We start from the raw sequence: 19,448 nt of genomic DNA, 5'->3' as shown, positions 1-19,448 counted from the left end.
ATATCTAGTTCTGCTTGTAGTTCTCAGATATGCATTTGAGTAAATTCTTCTTTACTGTTAAGGTGGATAAAGAATGGATTTCCGTGCTCCTCACTATCTGTCTCCCATTTTGCCTGGGTAGGCTGGTAGGCCTGAGCTACGTTGGGAGGTAGGGCATTTGGGCCTAGTGTCTTTGGTAGCACTAACTAGGTCTGTTGATTTGATTCTTGGAATCTTCTATACCATAGAATCTCTGTAAATTGTTATGTCAGTTAGTGTATGCTTAATTTCTGACTGGACCTTTTTCATGTCTTTGACATTCTCACTAAGATCCCTGAGTTTCATAAAGATCCTTGAGTAACCTTATAACCATGGTTTTGAACTCTGTATCCAGTAGTTTACTTGCTTCCATTCCTTTCATTTGTGTCGTTTCTTTGTCTCTGCATTTTGGCAGCTTCCCTGTGTCTGTTGCTATGTATTAGGTAGAGCTACTATGTCTCCTGGAATTGGTAGAGGGGTCTTGTGTAGTAGGTGTCCTGTAGGGCCTAATGGCTCAGCCACCCCAGTCACCTGAGTTGGGCACTCTAGGTGCGCTCCTGTGTGGGCTGTGTGCACAGTCTTGTAGTTGAGCCTTGATTGCTGTTGGCATCTCTGGCAGGAGTTGGCCTCCAGGCCAGTTGTCTGTGAGGACCATCTGTGACTACAGTGGGAGAGCTGCTTTTTAGGAGGTGAGGCCCAGCTTGAAGCAAGGCAGGCTGGTACTAGTTCCTCGTCTTGGGCCTTTTATTGATAGGTTTGGGGCATGCTGTCACCAGCTGCAGCTTGTTTGATTGATTTTAGCAAAGTCTGAAGCTGAGCCAGGACAGGCCATTCATATGGAAAAGCTGCTGCAAACAGCTTGGGCAGGGCTGCAAATTGGATGGGGCAGGGTCTCAGGGAATCCTCAGGTGGAGCAAACAGTGTGCTCCAGGCTGATTGAGACTTAGCTATGGCTGACAGTCAGCCCTGCAAGGGGTGTGGGGGGTAGGGGGCAGTGATCAGAAGAACAGTGATCACTGCGAGCATCCCTGTCTGTAAGAAAGCCACACCTGAGTTTCTGCCCTGATGCCAGACAATTCAGTTGCTCCCCATATGTGTCTGGGTCCCCCAGAGCCACCTGGTGCTGGAACTCAGAGGTATTCAGTCTGAGTAAGTTTGTGCGCCAGCCCTTTAAAAGGAACAGCTGGGTGTCCTTCGTGTTTCTCAGCCACAATTTCCACTGGTTTTTACAGACCGTAGACTTCTCCTCCCAGCTCTGGAACCCTGGGCTAAGGGTCTGGTGTGGGGCTGGGACTCCTTGCTTCCCAGCCTCCTCAGGGACGATCTCCTTCCCAATTAAAAAAATGGCACACATGGATGTCAGACCAGCCCGTTCCGAGGCTCTGTTCCTCCTACCAGTCTCGATGTGCTTTCTTCTTTACTTCTCTAATTGTAGGACTTCCATTCAGCCAGCTTTCAGGCGGTTCGGAATGATGTTTGTTCTGTATTTTAGTTGTAATTTTGATGTGGTTGTGGGAGGCGGTGAGTACAGGCGTTTACTTATGCCGCCATCTTGGTTCTGTCTCAACCTGCTATTATTAATTGGGTCATTAGCATTTATTCTGCAGAACTGGGAGTGTTCTATGTATGATAATCACAATATTGAGACAGAGTAGGTTCTAGAATTTACTTCCCAGATATGCATTAAAATCATAGCTACCTTATAAATAATGAATTTAGTGAAAAACTGAAGTGAACTTGTCAATGCATACTACAGAGGGAGCTCAAGAGCTTTAAGTCATCTCATTGTAAACCATGTTAAGAAATTTTACTTTCTTCATTTATTCTAAGTGTAGAATCCCTCTTCCTGGAGGTCCTTCTTGCCTATTTAGGATACAGACAGGAAAATGTGGTTTATTACTTGTGGACAACATAGGGAAGCATATCCCAGTATCATTTTTATTTTGGTGGACATTAAATTGATTGGAAAGGAGATAGGACTGAGTGATGGTAATGTCACTTTCAAAGTCACTAGTCTTATGGCTCTTCTAATTTTGGTATTTTTTAAATTTATTGATTTTAGAGAGAGAGGAATTGAGAGAGAGAAACATCAATTTGTTCATTTGTCTCTAATCCAGATATTTGTGAACAGTTTGGACCATTTATGCATTCATTGAGTGATTCTTGTATGTGCCCTTATGGGGGATCAAACCCACAACCTTGGCATATTGGGTTGGTGGCTCCAACCAACTGAGCCACCGGGTCAGGGCATAATTTTGGTATTTTTTGGGCATCAATTGGTTAAGGTATCAGTAGCTTTTACATCAATAATGCTTCATTATTTATTTATAAATATATTTTTATTGATTTCAGAGAGGAAGGGAGAGGGAGAGAGAGAGAAATATCAATGATGAGAGAGAATCATCAGTTGGCTACCTCCTGCACACTCCACACTGGGGATTGAGCCTGCAACCCTGGCATATACCCTGACCGGGAATCAAACTGTGACCTCCTAGTTCATAGGTTGACGCTCAACCACTGAACCTTGCCAGTGGGCTCTTTTTTATTTTTTATCAGAATCATCTGATTTGTATCTTTTATTCTACCCACTAAATGCCAACAATATTATTTAATTCTTATCTTCATATGCGGCCAAAATATTTTCTAAATCTTTTCATGAATTTCTATAATTTACCCATTTAAGAGTAGTGATTTTGCATGCATCTACTCATTTATTCTTATCAGTTATGGTAAACCAAATTGTTTTACATTTAAACAGGATGGGAATAGGCTTGGGAATCTTTTGGAGATGGAAGCATGGTGTTGGAGATGGAAGCATGGTCAGGTGACAGAAAACCTGAGTATTTTGTTGGAGAAACATCTAGTAGAATGTCTGCTACCTGCTGTTATACTGTTATTTGTTAGTAAAAATACCCTGAATGTTGAGCAAATAAATAGATACTGTTTCTGTCATTTTATAGTTTTATAGTACCGTGGACTAAATAGTTTTAAGTTTTCTAGGTGTGAGTTAACATTAGTGCAGAAATATTTCAATTGCCATTGATAAAATCACACCACTAGAGGTTGTGTACATCATTTGCTGAAATTTATGCCAAACTGCAAATAGTATTCACTTAGGAAATAAATATTTAGTCTTCATGAGGATTTGCTGGCCTCCTATAAATAGTCTAACCTCATTCTTGCAGGTACTGAATACACTGTACATTATGGAATGGAATTAAAAACACAAAGTAGGTCAAATTATAATCTGGCATTCATTATGTTATGTTCTTTGCTAAATTGTAAACTTGATAAAGGAGTATTGTCTTATTTACATTTTTATCTCCATTCATTCATTAACAAATGTTTATTTTGTGACTGCTCTGTGCTGGAAACATGGTGATGAACAAGAGAGAGCCTTTGTTTTATGGAGTTTTAAAGTGGAGATATATAACAAAGGAAAACAGATAAACAAAGTGTAGGGGGTTGAGTAGTGTCCTCTTTGCAGTTGAGTTCCCATGACTGTTTACCTGGTAGCTATAAGCATCTGGGAGTGGATTAATAGAAACACTGCAGATGGAATCTGGGGTCAGATGGTCTTACTTATGGTAAGCAGCAGAGTGAGGAGGGACAACTTATGTACCAGAAGGGCTTGCACCCCATCTATATAACCCAGTGTCAGGCTGGCTTATGTGCTGAAAGCCTCAAAATATATTAGGCAGGGTTACAGTTGTGCTTTGAACCAGCCCCTGGTTTATTTGTGGCTGAGCAAACAAGGGACCTTGACCTAGAAAGATCTACATATGTAAATATGCATGAATTTTATTCCCCAAACTCCTCTTTTTCCAGATTTAAGAACTGTGAAAGGAACTCTGAAATATGTAATCACTTTTCGTTTCCTCATATTTCAGATCTTTGGTTTGATTCTTGGGGTCCTTTGATCTACAGTTGAATTTCTGTATATTCTTTATTGCAGACAGTGTATGCTTAATTTTTGACGGGTCCTATTCCATTTTTTTGGCATTCTCATTAAGGTCCTTGAAGGTCTCACTAAGCTCCTCGGAGGTCTCATCAAGTTTCTTGGTGGTTTTTAGAAGATTCTTGAGTAACCTTATAAATGTGGTTTTGAACTCTATGTCCAGTAGTTTGCTTTCCTCCATTTCTTTCATTCGTGACATGTTTCTTTGTCTCCGCATTTTGCTGCTTCCCTGTGTTGATGGAGTGGTTTTCTGTGGTAGGTGACCACTGGTTCAGCCTATCACCTGAGGTGGACACTCTTGGTGCACCCCTTTGTGGGCTGAGTGCAAAGTCTTGGTGTAGTTAAGCCTTGATTGCTGTTGGTACATTGGGAGGAATTGACCTCCAGGCTAATTGGCTGTGAGGACCCGCTGTGTCTATAATGGAAGAACTGCTGTGCTGGAGACATGCTTATGGGGGACTTGCAGGACTTGCTTCAGTGGGGCTTTGGTGCTCACTGAGTCTGCCTCTTGAATGTGTCACTTATGGATGTGAGTAGTTGAAATCTGGTGTCATCTCACACTGACCACTAGATACACTAGCTTCTGGATCTCCAATGGGGTGCAGGTCAGCTACTGTCTGAGGCCACCCAGCAGGAGCTACAGTGAGAACTACAGCTTTCTCCTCTTTGCTTGGGGTATGGAGGTTTTGGAGCTGTCTGACCAGAGCTGCAGTTTGTTAGGTTAAGCTGCGATAGGGCAGGCCATTTATATGCAAAAGCCGCTGTGTGGAGCTTGGGTGGGTTTGTAGATTGTGCAGGGTGGGGTCTCAGGGAGTCCCTAGGCTAGGGCGTGGCAAACAGCAATGGCTGCCAGTCAGCCGTCTCTGCGTTTCCGCGTTTCCGCGTCCCCGCGCCGCGCCCCAGCGCAGTAAACAATGATTGCTGCATGCACCTCTGCAAGAAAGCCACCCTCATTTTCCGACCCGATGGCAGACAGTCCAGCTTCTCCCCGTAGGAGTTTGGGTCCCCAGCGTCTCCCCAGAAACTGGAGTTCAAAGTAATCGGGAGCTTGTCTTCCTTCGGGTTGAAAAAAGCAGTGCCCCAGTCGCCCGCTGCCAGCCCAATTCGCACGCCTCTGTACCTCAGCTTTTCAACGCTTGTGCACGTCTCAATGCTCTTTTCTCTTTCCTTCTAGTTGTAGAACTTCCACTCAGCCAGCTTTCCCGTGGTTCTGGGTGATAGACGTTTTGTCTTTTAGTTGTAGTTTTGAAATTGTTGTGCGAGGTAGCAGTTTAGGTGTTTACCTATGCTTCCATCTTGGTTCCGACTATGTAATCACTTTTCAAATACAGCTTCTGTTAGGCGACACTGAAACTTTGGGGAAATGGTTGCAAAATTTGTTTGATCTTAAGCAAAACCAGAGCCAGTTTAGTAACTTCTAAATGATAATTTGTAATAGAAATAAACAGATAAATAGCACTTTATTTCTTCTTTTTATTATTTTTAAAATATTAATTTTAAGTTACATTCTCAAACAGGCCAATTTTCAAAACTTAATACAGATTGTCACGGTATGGTGAATATTTTAAAAATAATACTTAAAATATATTTTGTCTGTTTTTCTTGTTTTTGTTTTTTTTTTTGGTAGTTGGTATACAGCTTTAAATCATCTCATACAGTTGTTGAATCTTATCTGTGTTTTTGGCAATTAAAAGAATATAATTTTGCATATGATATTATTTGCTTTGTATTGTTTATGAAATTTATTTGGTCAAACTACTTGAAAAGTTCAGTACCAGTTCTTCTGAAGATAGGCTCCTTTGTCCAAGCTATGTAGCCCCTTGGAAAATTGTAGCAGTGATGCCCTCGACAAGAATAAACCTGTAGAAATGTCCACAAAGGACCCCTGCAAATGGTCCAACCTTTGTACATTTTTAAAGGTTTATTGCAGTTTCCCTTGAAGACTAAGGTTTAAAAACTTTTTTATTTCCATTAATGTCTGTACATGTGTGCATTTCTATATATAAACATATATGTAATTGTATACATTCCTGTAGCTATAAATGTGTTTATGGGCCATATGTTCACTTCTGTGAAGTCATTGGTGATAACATGATGTGAAATTCCTCTGATTTAATTTTTAGCAATGAAACATTTATTGGTATTTAAATGAATTTATTTCATTTGGTTTCAGTTTGGGAGATTGGTTATAATATAAAGAAACTTAAATGAGTCCATTTTGTTTCCACTAGTTTTCATTTTTGTAATCTTGCATACAATATTAACTAAAGTGACTAGAATGTCTGAAGATTTTGTCTTCCTTTTGTTCTTGGTAGTAAGGTTTATTACACCATCGTATCATGGTTTGAAACCCAAACAGTATGCAATTCTTCTTTCAGCCAATTCTGGATTGGCTTGCTAAAAAGATTTTGGAGGAGCCCTGGCCGGGTAGCTCAGTTGGTTGGAACATCATCCTATACACCAACAGGTTGTGGGTTTGATTTCCAGTTGGCACATTCCTATTTGTGGATTCAAATACCTGGTCAGGGCGAATACGGGAGGTAATGGATTGATGTTTTTCTTTCACGTCATTGTTCTTTCTTCCTTTCTCTCCCTTCCTCTCTAAACATATTCTCGGATGAGGATTAAAAAAAAATTTTTTTTGAAAGAGTTTAGTAAAAGAAAATTTCTGTTTTCAATACTTTGCTTTCTGATGTTCTCAGTTGTTTTAGAAATTGGTTATTTGCTGGATTTTCTTAGATAGTATTAGGATTCAACATTCTGACTATCTCAATTTCTATCAGAATAAAAACCAAGTGATTTGTTTAAAATTGAATCATGCCTGGCTGGCATGGCTCAGTAGTTGAAACAGGAGGTCACAGTTGGATCCGGATCAGGACACATGCCCAGATTGTGGGCTCAATCCCCAGTGTGGAGCATGCAGGAGGCAGCCAATCAAAATGATTCTCTCTCATCATTGATGTTTCTATCTCTCTCCCTTTCCTTTCCTCTCTGAAATCAATAAAAATATATTTTTAAAATAAATAAATAATTGAATTTTATGACAGTAAGCAAGTGATTTGGATTTGAAAGATAGTATGTTCCACTACAGATCAGAAATTTTCTTTTTTTATACAAATTACTGATTTTAATTTTACCAACAGATGAAATTCCTACCTTATCTTTTGGGTCTGATTTTGCCCCAATGATCAAATCAGCTCCACAATTATTTATTAAGAGCATGATGTTGCATGCTTTAGGGCTAGAGAGAATTCTTTACATTTGCCTAGTGCTGTATAGTTCAAGCTCATTCTTCTCAGTAACACTATGATAAATTGACGCATTTGCTATATAAGGAAACTGAGGTTTCTCTTTGAAGGGTTCACCCAAGATCATTTAGCTTTTGGACTTGAGCTTAAGTCTTCTGACTCTAAGCTTAGCACTCTTTCTTCGGGAATCTCAGTTTGGCTTTTAAGACAGATAAAATCATTACAGAACAAAACCAGAGAAAATGAGTGCCACAAGGCCTTCAAAGATGGAAGAAATTATTCTGAACAGGAAGGCAGGATGTATCTGGAGAAGATAATTTATTGGTTTAGCAGAATGGAGGGGAATTCTGTCCTAAGCTTAGAGAAGTAGAATGAACAGGTGGAAATAAGTTTGTGGGGGTAGAAGTGCAAGAGAGTAGGAGATGGGTCCTTTGCAGACTGACCTGATGAGAGGAAGGTTTTTATGGTAGAATTCTGGGTTCTGGGTGTGGGGGAGAAAAGAGCCCCTAGAAGAACTACCTGGAATACAAGTTGAGCAAATCAGATTTAACCTGATTTCCAGTAAGTGTGAAGGGGTGTTGGGATGCGAGAAAGCAATTTGAGGGAGAAATAAATCTAAGAAAGATTACGAGGAAATTGACAGCTTGTCTGGAGTTGCCAAACAGAAGTAAGTGAGTACTTGTACTTGATGGTGAGATTTTGAACCTGGGACCTAGGAGAACTGTCAACAGAGAGTGGAAAGACCTACTTAAGAAGAGGGAAAGAAGTTTCAGCTCTGAATGGACTCCCCCTGTAAAAGCTGCTGCAATTGTATCCCTTAACCCTGTTGCCTAAATGAAAGGAAAGGTCCACCCTAAACCCCAACTTTTTTCATGTGGTTAGGCTTTTAAAAAAAATGAAAAGCAGCAAATGACAATTGTCATTTTATAATGGCATGTCTTTCTTTTTTTAAAATGTCCCCATTGCACAATGATTAGTGATACTTCAGTCACCTAATTCTGCTCTTGTTCCTGCAGCCTGGAGTACTTGGGTACTTTGAGTTCAGTGGTTCACCCCAGCCTCCTGGTTATTTGACCTTCTTCACTTCAGCATTACATTCATTAAAGAAAGGTAAAAATCATTTATAGTAAGACATTAGAACTTTAACAAAAATGTATGTCTATTGATAGCTTCTTTTGCATGTGTTATCTTTATGATTACTTTCATTTTCTTGATTCTTTTTCTCTGTATTTGTATTACATAATTGTTTTATGTTCTGTAGTCTCTTAGTTTTTAGCCTTTTAAAATGTAGCTTGATCATACTGTCTGCAATTATAGGTTTTGTACTTTAAATTTTATTATATCATAATTTCTTTTTTGTGTTCATAGTTGTAAGTTCTGGTCCAATTTTGTAATGGTTATATTGTCAGTTGATGTACCATAATTTAGGAATACATTTCCTTTAGGAAGTGTTTACAAGTATAAAAGTCATGTTACATTACACTATAAGCCTACTGCCAGTTTCACAGTTCTCAAATGTATTTTTTTCACTTTAGCTAAATCATATATTATATGAGGTCCTACATTTTAAATTAAACATTGTATCCTGCCCTTTTTTTCATGTTGTTCCATGTTCTTTCTTTATATCAGTTATAGCATCATGTCCATTCTCTGTGGAATACATTTTCATCTGCTCTCTCGTCTCCATCTCCTTTGTTAGCACACTAGTCCTAGCCCCTTGCTCTTCCCTGGACTAGAGCAATGGTCACTTAATTAGTATTCATTCTAGTCCCTTTTCCCTCACACTTGGACCTTTGTGTGTGCTAGTCTTTCTGCCTTCACTGTGCCCCCTGCCTCCCCGGTCCCTAGGGCTCAGCTCCCCATTTGTCAAACCCCTATTCATACCTCAGAATCCCCTCAAATATCATTTCTGCACCCTCCAATCTCAGTTGGGTAACATGTTGTTTTCTTTCATAGTACTTAACATGGTTGGTATTTATGTATGTATTTATGAGATGATTTGTTTAATGTCTGTCTTCTTCCCCAGACTGTGGGACTTTGAGGGTAGGACCATGTGTCTTCAGTTTAGCATTCTTTCTCCAGTGTCTGGTACATAGCAGGAGCTCAATCACTATTTGCCAAGTGAGTGATCAGATTAACGGCCATACTATCTTTTCCCCAGTAGCTCAACCAAAAATATGTAACTAACCTTCTACTACTGGGTCTTAGATTGCTTTATTATTATTTTTTTGGTTGTAATACCGTAGTATACTGTTAATACATCAAACAATTATATGACTGGCCATTTTAATATATACATTATCTTAAGGTTTTATGCATAGAGAATCTACTGTATTCATGTTTTTGACCAGGGAACATTGGAAGAAGAGATCAAGCTGACACATAGTATGTTTTCTGTCCATTTTAAAGACTTTGAGCTGCACAGCTTCAGATGACTAAGAAGACTTAGTTTGAATTTTGAAAACAAAATACTACCAGTTTAAACTTAAGAAGCAGATTTTAAAAAATCTTCTTTGAAAAGTAAAGCCCTTTGAAGAAGATCTCAACTGAAGATTACATATGAAAGGGAAACCTAGAGATATTCACTAAAGTGATGGTAGCATTCAAGTTCTTAGTCAAAGGATATTTCAAAATTGTGGAAATATATTTAGTTACCTAGTTAGTTTATATAACGTGCTGATGATTCATCTTGTATTACTTTTCATTCAGAGGTTTCCAAAATATTGCTTCTTTTTGCAAAAATCTTTCAGTAGCCTTTCACTCCTTTTTTTTTTCTTTTCTGTTTTTAAGCAAAGGAAGGCAATAAATGGGTAAAAACTACTTGAAGGTACAAAATGAAGCTCTTTGAGCAATTCATTAATTTTGACAAATGATTACATGAAATTTCTTCTCAGAATAAATCTAGTCTGGCTTAGCTTATTACATTTCTTTCCTACCATGTGATTCTAGTTCAGTCTTGTAAAATCCTGTTGCATATGAACTTCGCAAGAACTGAGATTCATTCTAATTAATCATTTTTCACCTCATTTTTGGTGGATAATCTGCCACTTAGCTTAGTGAACCATTTTTAGAAGAAAAAGACAAATTTGGAATGATTTTCCATAATATGTGCACTATGAAGGACTACCTAAAGTAAAGCATGCTTTAGGCATCTAGGCTTTTTTCCTCTTTTCTTTCTCTTACCTTGAAGTCAAATAATTTTAACTTATTTATTAATAGCAATTGTTCAATAAGAGAAACATATGCACACTTCTTTTTTAATGGTACAGCTTGAAGTGTAAATTCTGGGTTAGTATTGTGTTTAGATTGTATATACAGAATAAGGCCTGAGGAACCTTTGACACACTTAACATTTGGCTATAGAGCTTAACTGAAGAAGTGTTTAGACCAGCCTTGGGCAAACTACGGCCCACGGGCCGGATCCGGCTGTTCTATCCGGTTCTCTTGCTCTCCCCTCCGCTCCTTTACTTTGAATTTATATTAGTTTACACAAACACTCCATCCATGCTTTTGTTCCGGCCCTCCGTTCCAGTTTAAGAACCCATTGTGGCCCTCGAGTCAAAAAGTTTGCCCACCCCTGGTTTAGACTGTTGTAGTAGAAAGCAGATGTTCTGGTTCAACAAGCCACAAGCATTTACAAAATGCACGTCTTTCCATTGCCTCAGTGATTTTTAAAAAATTGTCTTAGAAATAGCCTGTGACATTTGTTTCTTGAGACTAGCTGGGCATTGGTTTACAAATATTTGGAGCATGTACCATATATGAAGCATCATGCCTAGGTGCTGGGGATGTGCTAAGAGGGCGGGTAGCTCATTCCTGCCCTCAACAATGTTGTAAGATCTGGTTCCATGGGACTTTACCATTGCCATTCCTTTAATATTATTTATCTAGTGTTTGATATTTTTGCACCTTATAATAAGGAAATTAGGGAGATTTTACTTACCACCTCAGCACTTAATGTTAACTGCTTTCTCTTTTTGTTGTTTTAACTATTTCATCACAGTTATCCATGTCCTTTACCTGTTGATCTCAGTCTTGGTCTTGATTTGTCAGTTTATAAAGGCCTGCCTGTTAGGTGGTGTGGGCAGTAACCCTTTGTTATATTTCTGTTTATTGTTTTCCTAGCTGGTTTATTATCATTTTTTATATAGCAGTTCTATATTTTCATGTAATTAAATCTGTGGTTCTTTTTCTTTTTAAAATATGTTTTCTTTATTGATTTCAGAGAGAGAGAGAAACATCAATAGGTTGCCTCCCCTATGCACCCCAACTAGGGACTGAACCCTCAACCTGGGCATGTGCCCTACCCATGAATCCAACCTGCTACCTTTCAGTGCTCGGGATAATGGTCAACCAACTGAGCCACACCAGCCAAGGCTGTGGTTTCTTTTCTTCTCTTTTTTTAATAATATATTTTTATTGATTTCAGAGAGGAGGGGAAAGGGAGAGATAGAAACAACAATGATAGTGTGAATCATTGATTGGCTGCCTCCTGCAGGCCCCACACTGGGAATTGATCCTGCAATCAGGCATGTGCCCTGACTGGGACTCGAATCGTGACCCCTTGGTTAATAGGTCCTTGCTCAACTGCTGAGCCACACTGGCCGAGTTGTGGATTTTTTTCTTTTCTTGATTAAAAAATGTTTTTTTGCTGGGCCAGTGTGGCTCAGTGGTTGAGCATTAACACATGCACCATGAGGTCACTGGTTGGATTCCTGGTCAGGGCACATGCCCAGATTGCAGGCTCAATCCCCCAGCAGGGGGCTTTGCAGGAGGAAGCCGATCAGTGTTGATGTTTCTCTCTCATTGATGTTTCTACCTTTCCTTCTCCCTTCCTCTCTTTCTCAAATCAATAGAAACATATTAAAAAATATGTTTTTCTAAAAATCTGATCACTACTTAGTTCACTTTCTTTTTTATAAATTTACTTTGGCTTAAAATATAGAGCACAGTTGGTCCTCCCTGCCCCCCCCCTTCTTATCCTCCTATATAATAAGGAGATAATATACAAATTGACCCTCATGCCCTCACAAGATGGCTGCCTTACAACCAGGCTGGCAGGGGGATTAGTGAGGGACAACCAAATGACTGAACAAGCAAGCTGTGTGGGGCAACTAGGCTGGCAGGGGGGTTAGTGAGGGACGACCAAATGACTGACCAGCAGGCTGCATGGGGTGATCAGGCCGGCGGCGGGGCATTTGGAGGCGACCAGGCCAGCAGGGGGGGCAGTTGGGGGCAACCAGGCCGGTAGGGGGGGCAATTAGGGGCAACCAGGCCGGCAGAGGGGGGAAGTTGGGGGTGGCCAGGCCGGCAGGGTGGGGCAGTAAGAAGCGACCAGGCTGGCTGGGGGGGGGAGCAGTTAGGGTCGACCAGGCCGGCGGGGGGGGGGTATTTGGGGGCGATTAGGCTGGTAGGGGGCAGTGAGGGGCGACTAGGCCGGCAGGGGTGGCAGTTAGGGGCGACCAGGCTGGCAGAGGGGGGCAGTTGGGGGCGACCAGGCCAGTAGGGAGGGGCAGTTAGGGGCGATCAGGCTGGCGGGAGGGAGGGGCGGGGGCAGTTAGGGGCAACCAGGCAGGCAGGCAGGTAAGCAATTAGGAGCCAGCGGTCCAGGATTGTGAGAGGATGTCCGACGGCCAGTTTAGGCCCGAAACCGGCAAGGAGTCCCGGATTGGAGAGGGTACAGGCTGGCTGAGGGGACCCCTGCCCCCCCCCCCATGCACGAATTTTGTGCACTGGGCCTCTAGTTGGGTAATAAGTTAGCACCATTTACAAAATAATGTTTCCTTTTGCTCTCATCTTGATGATGCCTGCTTTATCACCAAATATTTTCTTGCCTGTAATTGGGTCTATTTCTATGTTTTCTCTTGGTCTAGATACCTCCTTTTATAAGAGTAAATATATCATTTCTTGATTTTAAGTAAAGTCTATACTCTGCTTTCTCTAATTCTTGTGTTTTATGGAATATTCTTTTATATCTGTTAATGCACTTGGCTGGATTTTGGTTGGAATTATATTAAACATATAAATTGACTTAGAGTTATTGACATGTTCATAATATTCAGCTTCCTTTTCTAGGATCACAACATGATTATTCATTTATTCAATACTTTCTTTTATTTTTTTATAATAGGCCTCATACATCCCTTATTAATGTTTAAACATTTCAAAATGTGGAATGATTTTCTGGGCCGGCAGACTGTGTATGTTTCAAGATTTTGAGGGAAACCAGTCTCGGACTTCTCCACTCTTCCCAGACTGCAAAGCCTGATCCTCTTTTTTTAAAAAAATATTTTTTCTTCATTTCAGAGAGGAAAGGAGAGGCAGAGAGAGAGAAAAACATCAGTGATGAGAGAATCATTGATTAGCTGCCTCCTGCATATCCCACACTGGGGATTGTACCCACAACTCGGGCATGTGCCCCCATCAGGAATTGAACCGTGACTTCTTGGTTCATAGGTCGACCGATGGTCAACCACTAAGCCATGCCAGCGGGCACTTGTTCCTCTTTTAATTTTTTCACATTTGGTCTTGGCGGACAAGCTTCTTTCTTTCTTTGTTAAAAAAAATTTGGTAGAAGGGGGTCAGTATTTTTGGTTGGTTGCTTGATTTTTTTTTCCATCTCATTTCATTATTCGCTGTAAAAATGTTTTCTGGTAAAATGTTATATTCTTCTATGGTTAGTGACTTATTTTAAAAAAGAAAATTTGCAATAAATTGAGGTACTCTTCTTTTCATTCAACCTACAATAGGGATGCAGTGCTGTTGGGAGTAAAGCAGTAGCTTGGGAACTGGCAGTGCCTGATCGTTACCCTCTGTCTGCCCTTGACAGAATCTGTAAACGCAAACAAAATATTTGACTTTTCTATGTTTGAGACTGTCTCTCAAATTAGAGAGGGAGGGTGGAGTTAAATGCTTGTTTTACCAAGTCACATCTGTGTGAAATACATCAGGTGTAAATAAAGTAATAGTCTTAAAGTCTATAATAGCTTAATTAGAAAGCCACCTGGCTGAAAGCACTTAAAGTATTGTGTCTGTTTTCTTAAAAGCATCTACACCAGGTATTATGTAACTTGACCAACCAGTGGGCACAGGTGTTCCTCCTCCCTTTTCCTGTAGCACTCCATATCTGCTTCTCATACTTCATGGTGTCCTCACTATATAACTGTCTGCATCTCTAGGGTAGGTTGAATGAAAAGAATTTGTTCAGATAATATTTATTGAGTGCCTTAAAGCCAAGGTTTTGCCTTCTTACTCCTATAGCTTGATCAATGTTGTAACTGAGAGGTTGAATGAATGACTAATAAAGGACACTTTATCTTGAAATTGCTCAAATGAGAATGATTTTAGTAGTGGGATGTTAAGTCATTTTGGGTCCCCTCGCACCACCACCACTCTCCTTTCAGGTTCCAGAGACCAATATGTGGGAATCATTCACAGCAGAACTCTTCGGTGCCCCTGCCTGGTTCGTTCTCCTTACTTTTTCCACTGGCTTCTCAGTGTCCTCTGACACTAAAATCCTATTTAATTGAATTGAAATTCACATGATACTTAAGTGTCATCTTGAAAATACACTATAACTGAATTAACAAGCAAAATAGAGACAGACTCATAGAGAGCAGGCAGACAGCTTTGGGAGGGGGGGTTGGGGAGGAGGAGGATTGAGCAAAAAAGGCAAAAGAGAAAGAACTCATGGACACAGATAATAGTGTGGTGATTTTGGGAGAAAGGGGAGTGGGTGGAGGTGAAAAAGGGTGTAGGGGGGATAAATTTTTAAAAAAAGAAAATACACTAAACTATTAATTAAAGACAACATTTTTACTTCCTTCTAACACCTTTACGAATTTCTAAACTTAGTTACCAGGGGAACTTTGTGGCATCAGTTTTCTAAGGAACACCCTTTGGGAAATAGTGTTGTAATGAATTTTTTTTAAATAAATCTTTATTCAGATTATTACAATTGTTTCTCCTTTTTCCCCCCATAGCTCCCCTCCACCCGGTTCCCACCCCACCTTCTGCCCTTACCTCCCCCCTCACTGTCCTCATCCATAGGTGTATGATTTTTGTCCAGTCTCTTCCTGAACCCCCCATACCCCTTTCCCCCTGAGAATTATCAGTCCACTCCCTTTCTATGCCCCTGATTCTATTATATTCACCAGATTATTCTGTTCCTCAGGTTTTTAATTCACTTGATTTTTAGGTTCACTTGTTGATAGATATGTATTTGTTGTTCATAATTTTTATCTTTACTTTTTTCTTCTTCCTCTTCTTTAAGAATACCTTTCAGCATTTCATATAATACTGGTTTGGTGGTGATGAACTCCTTTAGCTTTTTCTTATCTGTGAAGCTCTTTATCTGCCCTTCAATTCTGAATGATAGCTTTGCTGGGTAGAGTAATCTTGGTTGTAGGTTCTTGCTATTCATCACATTGAAAATTTCTTGCCACTCCCGTCTGGCCTGCATAGTTTCTGTTGAGAAATCAGCTGACAGTCGTATGGGTGCTCCCTTGTAGGTAATTAACTGTTTTTCTCTTGCTGCTTTTAATATTCTCTCTTTGTCTTTTGCTCTTGGCATTTTAATTATGATGTGTCTTGGTGTGGTCCTCTTTGGATTCCTTTTGTTTGGGGTTCTGTGCGCTTCCTGGACTTGTAAGTCTATTTCTTTCACCAGGTGTGGGAAGTTTTCGGTCATTATTTCTTCCAATAGGTTTTCAGTATCTTGCTCTCTCTCTTCTTCTGGCACTCCCATAATTCTGATGTTGGTACGCTTGAAGTTGTCCCAGAGTCTTCTTACACTATCTTCAACTTTTTGGATTTTTTTTTTTGCTTTTTGCTTTTTCGGTTGAGTGTTTTTTGCTTCTTTGTAATTCAATTCTTTGACTTGATTTTTGTGTTCCTCTTGTCTGTTTTTGGGTCTCTGTATAATATTTTTTATTTCAGTCAGTGTATGTTTAATTTCTAGTTGGTCCTTTTTCATATCTTCGAGGGTCTCGTTATATTTATCGGCCTTTTCTAGGATATTCTTGAAAAGCCTTATAACCGTGGTTTTGAATTCTATATCCATTCGTTTGTTTTCCTCCATTTCTTTCGTTTGTGATCTGTTTCTTTGATGCCACATTTTCACTGCTTCCCTGAGTTGGTAGGGTAAATTTTTGTGCTAGGTTTCCTATATGGCCCAGTGGGTCGGCCTCCCCAGTTAACCTGAGGTGGACACTCTTGGTGCACCCCTTTGTGGACTGTGTGTACAGCCTTGTTGTAATTAAGTCTTGATTGTTGTTGGTATCACTGGGAGGAATTGACCTCCAGGCCAATTGGCTGTAAGGATCAGCTACGTCTACGCTGGGAGAAGTTCAGTGCTGGAGACAGCCTTATAGGATTAGACTTGCCAAATTGCAATAGCCTCTGTGCTCAGCTTGGATGGGGTGGAGTCTCAGGGCGGAGCAGAGAGTCTTGGCTTCCCGTCAGCCTTGTCCTTGCGCGCACGCATAGACCTCTGCCTTCCCCAGCTCCCGAGTCTCCGCCGGAGAGTCCAGACTCTCCCCACGAGAGCGTGGGTCCCCAGGGGCTCGCCTGGAACTGGGGTCCAGTGCAGTCAGAACTGGGGCTCAGTGCAGTCAGGAGCCTCTGACTCCCTTCCACTAGGGAAAGCCTGTGGCAACCTCTGCAGCCTTTGTGCGCACTGGCACGCGTGCTCCTTCAGACCTCTGCCTTCCCCGGCTCCGGAGTCTCCGCCCGAGAGTCCAGACTCCCCCCACAAGAGCGTGGGTCCCCAGGGGCTCGCCTGGAACCGGGGTTCAGTGCAGTCAGAACTGGGGCCCAGTGCATTCAGGAGCCTCTGACTCCCTTCCACTAGGGAAAGCCTGTGGCAACCTTTGCAGCCTTTGTGCGCAGTGGCACGCGTGCTCCTTCAGACCTCTGCCTTCCCCAGCTCCGGAGTCTCCGCCTGAGAGTCCAGACTCCCCCCGTAAGAGCGTGGGTCCCAGGGGCTCGCCCGGAACTGGAGTTCAGTGCAGTCAGAACTGGGGTTCAGTGCGGTCGGGGGCTTCCTTCCCCCTTCCGCCAGAGAAAGTCAGCCAGGCTCTCAGCCGCCCTTCCTCTCTGCGCGGACAAAGACCCTTTGCCGTACCTCCAATTCTCTGTGAGCTTTTCTCTTTCCTTCTAGTTGTAGAATTTTCACTCAGCCAGCTTTCCTGTGGTTCTGGATGGTGTCCGTTCTGTCTTTTAGTTGTAGTTTTGAAATTGTTGTGCGAGGCAGCAGTTTAGGTGCTTACCTATGCTGCCATCTTGGTTTCCTGCAATCTGTAATGAATTTTTAAAGAGGAATTTCTTAGAGGGAAAAATTTATAATTCCAGTGTAGGGTCCTTCTATGCCACCAGGTGGCATCTGATGGTGCTGTGCTTTGCTGGTAGAATTGAGTCAGTATATATAAAAGCGCCCTCCTCTATATCTTTATTCATAAATAAAGCTTTTTTGGAGCACTTTTCTGTTAGTTTGTGAAATTTTATAAAACATCAAGAGGTCTGAAGGGTAGGATTTTTTTACCCTGTAGGTGACATTCTTAAAGGCATTTAAAAAACAATGAACTGACATCTTAGGCAAGATTGATGCTGAAATTGCTTTATTTTCTTGTGTTCCTGGGTCTAACTCTTTGGTTGTTGTTGTTGTTGTTAATTCCCACCGGAGGATATTTTTCCATTGATTTTTAGAGAGAGCGAAAGGTGGGGGAGAGACAGAGAGAAACATTGATGTGAGAGAGACACATTAATTGGTTACCTCCCACATGCACCCCAACCAGGGTTCGAACCTGCAACCAAGGTACGTGATCTTAACCGGAATTGAACCCATGACTCTTCAGTCCATGGGCCTATGCTCTATTCACTGAGCCAAACCTGCCAGGGCCCTGGGTCTAACTCTTCAGAGTTTGGACCAGGCATTGGGTATAACAATAGCCCATGAATGAAGATGGTTCTAGGATCCCTTGGTTTTCTCTGATAATCTCATAGTTGTCACTACACTCACTCATAGAAGGAAATCATTTTCTATCTGTCATGCCCTCTGGGTACTGATTAATGCACATTAGAATAAACATATTAGGAATTTCATACTTTTGGTACCCATACTTAAAATTGACTTTTTAATATGTTGCTATTATTTTAGCAAGGTTGTCATCATATATCATAAGAGATGCTTTTATTCCCATTATTACATATCTCTTAAGTCTTGTAAATGCTGCTACATAAGAACTAAGGCCAAAAATGGACCTCCTCACACTTTAAGTTAGATTCAGAAGCATGACTTACTAATTCAACAAACATTTGAGGATCTACTATAATTATAGCTATAAAGATGAATAAAACTTGTTCCCTGACATCAGTAGTGCCACCAGCTAGTGTGGCCAACATGTAGGCTTGCCCGTAGTATGAGTGTGGTGACAGGTCTGTGACAAGCTTTGTTGGATCGTGGAGGTCAGTTGATTAATTCAGGGAAGACTGCTCTGAGGAGTTGGCACTAGGGGTATGGAGGGTTTCCCAGGAGAATGAGAGGTCAGTCTTCAGGTAAGTGTGTTAAAAACTAGAGAGAGAGAAAGATATAAGGGATTGGAGAAAGCAAAAGTTGTGCAGGAAGCTCAGAACCAAATTTAGTGGTCTTTGTATATATTTTGATGCCTTGAATCCATGTATCTAAAAAATTATACCATCTTTCGCAGCCGGTATGGCTCAGTGGTTGAACGTTGACCTATGAACCAGGAGGTCACGGTTCAATTCCTGGTCAGGGCACATGCTCAGGTTGTGGGCTTGATCCCCAGTGGAGATTGTGCAGGAGGCAGCTGATAGATGATTCGCTCTCATCATTGATGTTTCTCTCTCCCTCTCCCTTCCACTCTGAAATAATAAAAATATGTGTTGTTTTTTTTATTGAACCATCTTTACTTTCTAATTGTTTTATGATAATTTCTACCTTTTTAAGTTGTCCTGTTTTAGGGTGTGTGTGTGTGTGTGTGTGTGTGTGTGTGTGTCGATCCTTCTAGGTTTTCTGTTTTTGTTCGTTTTGAAGCTGCGATAAGACTCCTAGATGAAGAACCACAAACATTAAAAATCTTAAAATAAGGTCACAAGCTTATAGTGAAACAACTGAGTGCAGACAAATCCAGTTCTGATCTCTGTTTGACCACTTTTTATGTAAAGTTGAACATGATCAGCTGATTCTGGACAGAGCCCTTTCATGA

General features: G+C 41.0%; 1 protein-coding gene across 5 annotated transcripts in view; it reads left to right on the top strand.

Annotated features, from left to right (window-relative positions):
* TXNDC11 (thioredoxin domain containing 11) overlaps nt 1-19,448 on the top strand; it is a 78,030-nt gene that overhangs the window by 21,012 nt on the left and 37,570 nt on the right. For all 5 annotated transcript variants that reach the window (XM_080682676.1, XM_080682673.1, XM_080682677.1 and 2 more), the window contains one exon: nt 8,241-8,334. Coding sequence is in view for 3 of the 5 variants with exons in the window: in XM_080682673.1 (XP_080538799.1) it covers nt 8,241-8,334 (94 nt within the window). In the remaining 2 variants the exon portion in view is untranslated. The remainder of the gene's footprint in view (nt 1-8,240; nt 8,335-19,448) is intronic.

Source organism: Plecotus auritus, assembly GCF_963455305.1.
Source record: "Plecotus auritus genome assembly, chromosome: 7".
Lineage (NCBI taxonomy): Eukaryota > Metazoa > Chordata > Mammalia > Chiroptera > Vespertilionidae > Plecotus > Plecotus auritus.
The sequence above is the reverse complement of the archived record's forward strand: the minus strand, read 5'-3'. Positions and strand labels throughout refer to the sequence as shown.